Consider the following 4770-nt stretch of genomic DNA (forward strand, 5'->3'; position numbering starts at 1 on the left):
TCTGCTGTGCAAACGGCTGGAACAGTGGCTGCTGCTGCTGCTGCTGTTGCTGCTGCTGCTGCTGTTGCTGCTGCTGCTGCTGCTTCTGCGTGTTCTTGTCGCGCACAATACGCAACATCGGTCTGTTCCCTCTTGCTGGGTTTGCTGCTGTTGGTGCAGCAGCAGCAGCAGGGTTAGCAGCAGCAGGAGTAGCAGCAGGGCTAGCAGCAGCAGGGTTAGCAGCAGCGGGAGTAGCAGCAGCAGGAGTAGCAGCAGCAGCTCCAGGTAGAGAAAAGAGCGGCTTTGCTGCAGCAGATGCTGCTGCCCCCGCTGGGGCTGCTGCTGTTGCTGCTGCAGACGGAGCAGCAGCCGAGGCTGCTGCAGCAGAAGGCGTAAAACCTTTCGACTGTGAGGAGAGTCCAAAGAGAAGTGGCTGCTGCTGCTTCTGCTGCTGTTGCTGCTGCTGCTGCTCTTGTTGCTGCTGCTGTTGCTGTTGCTGCTGTTGCTGTTGCTGCGGCTGCAGCTTGTCTTGCTGTTGCTGCTGGTTTTCTTGATTCTTGTTCTCTTGCGTTTGTTGCTGTTGTAGTTGTTGCTTCTTCTGCTGTTCCTGCTGCTGCTGTAGCTGCTGCTGCTGCTGCTGTTGCTGTAGCAGCAGCTGCTGCTGCTTCCTTTCTTGTTCCTCTTGCTGCTTACGCCTCAACTCCTCTGCTTCTTTTAGCTTCCTGCGTCTCTCTTCTTCTTGCTGCTGCAGCAATCTCTCTCTTTCTTCTTTTTCTTTGCGCTCCTTTTCCCGCTGCTGCTGCAGCAGCTGCTGCTGCAGCAGCTGCTGCTGCCTGAGGGCCTTTGTCTCCTCTACTGACAATGCTGGAAGCTCGAGCGATGATAGAAATTCGTCTGTCTCTTCATTGGTCCAGCATATTAGCCGTCTAGCAGCAGCAGCAGCAAAAGTATTGCCCCCATAGCTGCGGCGCCGCTGTCTCTTTGCAGGAGACAGCTCGCTGTAGCTGCTGCTGCTCAATCCTCCTGCTGCTCCTCCCTCAGGAGACGCCGCAGCAGCAGCTGCTGCTGCTGCCGCTGCACATACACCCGAATTCTCAGTGTCTCTGCGGCGCTTGCGGTTTGCTCCAGACGACGGGGAAGCAGCAGCAGCAGCAGCAGCAGCAGCTGCTGCTGCTGCTGCTGCCCCCACTGCCCTATCCGGGGTGCCCAGGGCATCCCCACCAACAGTTGGTGCGTCTGTTGCTGCTGCAACTGTTGCTGCTGCAGCTGTTGTTCCTGCAGCTGTTGTTGTTGCAGCTGTTGCTGCTGCAGCTGTTGCTGCTGCTGTTGCTGCCGCTGTTGCTGCTGCATCCAGAGACTCCGCACTTTTTGTCTCCCTTGCTGCAGCTGCGGCCTCCTGGATAGCCGTCTGCTGCGATGAGCTGGCGCTGGTGCTGCTGTTGCTGTTGCTGCTGCAGCTGTTGCTGCTGTTGCTGCTGCTGTTGCTGCTGCAGCTGTTGCTGCTGTTGCTGCTGCTGTTGCTGCTGCTGCAGCTGCTGCTGTCGTTGCTGCTGCAAGCGGGAGACTCTTGTGTACATTCGGCGCTTGCCTGTCCCTCAGCCTTGGGCGGAGGGGCATCTTGCTGCTGCTGCTGCTGCTGCTGCTGCTGCTGCTGAGATGGCTTCCGCGGCAGCAGCAGCAAATTCTGGGGGCAGGAGAGAGGGAAAGAGAGACCAACAGAAGAAGCGCGGTGCTGCTGTCTCTGCTGCTGCAGCGGCACTCCAACAGGAGACAGTAAAGCAGGTGCCAGCGGCAGCGCACTGCTGCTGCTGCTGCTACTGCTGCTGTTGCTGCTGCTGCTGCTGCTAATATCTGGAGGGTCCCAGACAACGCAAGGCATTTCGTCGTCTGTGGGCGTGCCTTGAGGATTTGCTGCTTCTGCTGCTGCTGGTGTTGCTGCAGCAGCAGCTGCTGCTGTTGGAGTTGCACTTGCTGCAACAGCAGCAGTAGCAGCAGCAGCAGCAGTTTCCTGCTGAGGACGCACCGGAGAAGACTGCGGAGTTACAAATAGTGCTGCAGCTTCAGGTGTATGCTCAGCTCGATTTGCAAGTGAAGAGACAGCTAAAGGAGAATGCATGCGCTCAACTCGCCTGCGTTTAAGCCCATCGGCTTCTGCTGCTGCTGCTGCTGCTGCTGCAGTTGCTGCTGCTGCTGCTGCTGTTGGTGCAGCAGCAGCAGCAGACACCGCAGGCACATACACTGGAGTGCTGCGCCACTGCAGCAAACCCAAAGGACTCGTGGAGGCCCGCCGCATGCGGGGTCGCTCTCCTGCTGCTGCTGTTGCTGCTGCTGCTGCTGTTGCTGCTGTTGCTGTTGCTGCTGCTGCTGCAACGGGAGAAGGCAGCACGGACGACTGAGACCAAGACCCTCTAGGAGAAGGCCCCCAAGCAGACAACTCGTCTGCATGCAGCAGCAGCAACTGCTGTTGCTGCTGCTGCAGCCTCAACCCTTTAGCCTCCAGCTGCGTGCTGCTCCTGCGGGGGAGGGGGCGGGTCCTGAAGGGACAAGCTGCTGCTGCTGCTGCTGTTGCTGCTGCTGAGGGCTCTGGCTGACTGAACATTCGCAGGGATAGCGGCGAAGGGCGTTGCTGCTGCTGCTGCTGCTGCTGCGAGAGTCCCCCAGCAGCAGCAGCAGCAGCAGAGGGGAGAGGACAGTAGGAGCAGCAACTCATGCGCCGCGTGGAGTAACGGCTTTGCCTTTCTGCTGCCGTTGCTGCTGCTGCTGCTGTTGCTGCTGCTGTTGCTGCTGCTGCCGGCTGCGACAGCGACAGAGGGAGCCTGCTGCTGTGTTTGCTGCTGCTGCGTTGCGACAGCAGCAACTGGGAGGCGGCCCTTCCCCTACTCTCTGCTGCTGTTGCTGCTGCTGTTGCTGCTGCTGCTGCTGTCTCCTCGCCTGCTATTAATGCAGGAGGAGTCCCTTTATAGTAGTGGGGGCTGACAGAGGAAGGAGACCCGAAGCTGCTGCTGCTGCATGCATGCACAACGGGCCTCGACCCCAGCAGCATCTCAAATGATGCTCCACCTGCTGCTGCTGCTGCTGCTGCTGTTGGGGAGGCGTCGGCTGCACCTTCTCCTGCTGGAGACGGTGTTGCTGCTGCTGCTGCTGCTGCTGCTTCGCCGTCATCATCCGCCAGAGGAGGAGACAGGCTAGCATGCAGGTCTGGGAGGCTCAACTCCTCCTCTTCTTCTGCAGCAGCAGCAGCTGCTGCTGCAGCAGCTGGTGTTGCTGCTGCTGCAGCACCTGCTGCTGCTGTTGCAGAGGCTCCATGAGGCCTTCTCTGGTGGTGCTGCTGTTGATGCCCGTCCCTTTCCTGCTGCTGCTGCCGCTGCTGCTGCTCCCGTCGCTGCTGCTGCTGTTGCTGCTGCTGCTGCTGCTGCTTTGCTTTAGGTGCGAAGATGCTCCTGATGGACTTCTGCAGTCTGCTGACGAGCTGCAGGGGGCCCCCTGATGTTTTGCTTACCCCATGTTGCTGCTGTTTGTGCTGCTGCTGCTGCTGCTGCTTATGTTGCTGCGGCTTGCGTTGCTGCTGCTGCCTTTGCTGCTGCTTGTGGGGTAGCCTGCAGCAATCTGCTGCTGCTGCGGGATCTGTGTTCTCTTTGTCTACTCCAAGGAGACTGTCTCCTACCGCCTTCATTTCCTTCTCTTGCAGTAAGCAAACAATAAAACCTGCTGCTGCTGCGCTGTCTCTAAACAGCAGCAGCTATCAATGAAGAGCAGCAGCTGCCTCTACACAGCAGCAGCTCCGCCAATCGTCACTTCAACAGCAGCTGCTGCTGCTGCAGCACGCCTCAACGACAGCAGCTGCAGCGCCTGCTGATCCGCACCAGCAGTTGAAGCAACTGTCTCCTGTGTGCAGCAGCAGCAGCAGCAGCAACTCACTTCTGCAGCTGCAGCAGCTACCGCACAGCACAGCTGTCCCCTAGAAGCAGCACTAGCAGCAGCAGCTACCTCCCAGGAGATGCAGCAGCAGCAGCAGCAGCAGCGCGTTTCTCTACATTGCATGCAGATTATATATTCCATTGGGGGCATTCATCAGCTGCAGCCTCAAGGAGAGTAAGGCAGCCTTTCTCTGTCTCTGTCGCTGCTGCTGCTGCTGCTGTTGCTGCTGCTGCTCCTGCTATAGCCGCTGCTGCTGCTGCGGCTGCCGCTGCTGCTGCTGTTCCCGCTGCTGCCGCTGCTGCTGCCGCTGTTGCTGCTGCTGCTGCTGTACACAGGGATGCGCAGGGGTTGCATGCAGCCTGCCTTGCTGCTCCTCTTTGTTTTTGTGTGTCTCCTTTAGCTGCGGCTCATCTACAGCACGGAGAGAAGAATTAGCAGCAGGAGCCGTATTATATTTAGAAAAAACAAAATTCAAACAAAACAGAAAAACGTTTTGCTGTTTTTAAGTTCCTGCTGCTGCTGCAGCGGCAGCAGCAGCAGCAGCAGCAGCAGCTGGCGGCTGGGCAGCCAGCCGCTCAAGCTGTATCCTTATACCTTGTGTCTATTAATTAGATGCATTTTATTTTGAAAAATAAATTTAAATTAATTAAATTAAATTAAATTAAATTGTTTTTAATCAGACAGGCAGCACAAGACAGAATAAAACAAGCTGCCATACACCTGGCTGCAGCCTTGGGGTGTACAGGCAGCTCCACTAGGGTATTTATATTTATTCACTTGAAAAGCATTTTAAAGTATATTATTTAATGTCATTTTATTATAAATTAATTTATTAAAAAGTGTGTATAATAAAACATTTTATTAAAAATGTTT

The 4770-nt window shown here is 56.6% G+C and overlaps 1 protein-coding gene across 1 annotated transcript; it reads right to left on the bottom strand.

Annotated features, from left to right (window-relative positions):
• On the bottom strand, positions 1–3652 carry EAH_00046220 (hypothetical protein, conserved; the record flags this gene model as incomplete). Its single annotated transcript, XM_013394716.1, has 1 exon — positions 1–3652. A coding segment is annotated over one exon (3652 nt), but the record flags the coding sequence as incomplete, so codon positions are not given.
• Positions 3653–4770: the final 1118 nt, after the last annotated feature.

The sequence above is a fragment of the Eimeria acervulina genome, genomic scaffold, assembly GCF_000499425.1.
Source record: "Eimeria acervulina Houghton genomic scaffold, Eah_scaff679, whole genome shotgun sequence".
Taxonomy (NCBI): Eukaryota; Apicomplexa; class Conoidasida; order Eucoccidiorida; family Eimeriidae; genus Eimeria; species Eimeria acervulina.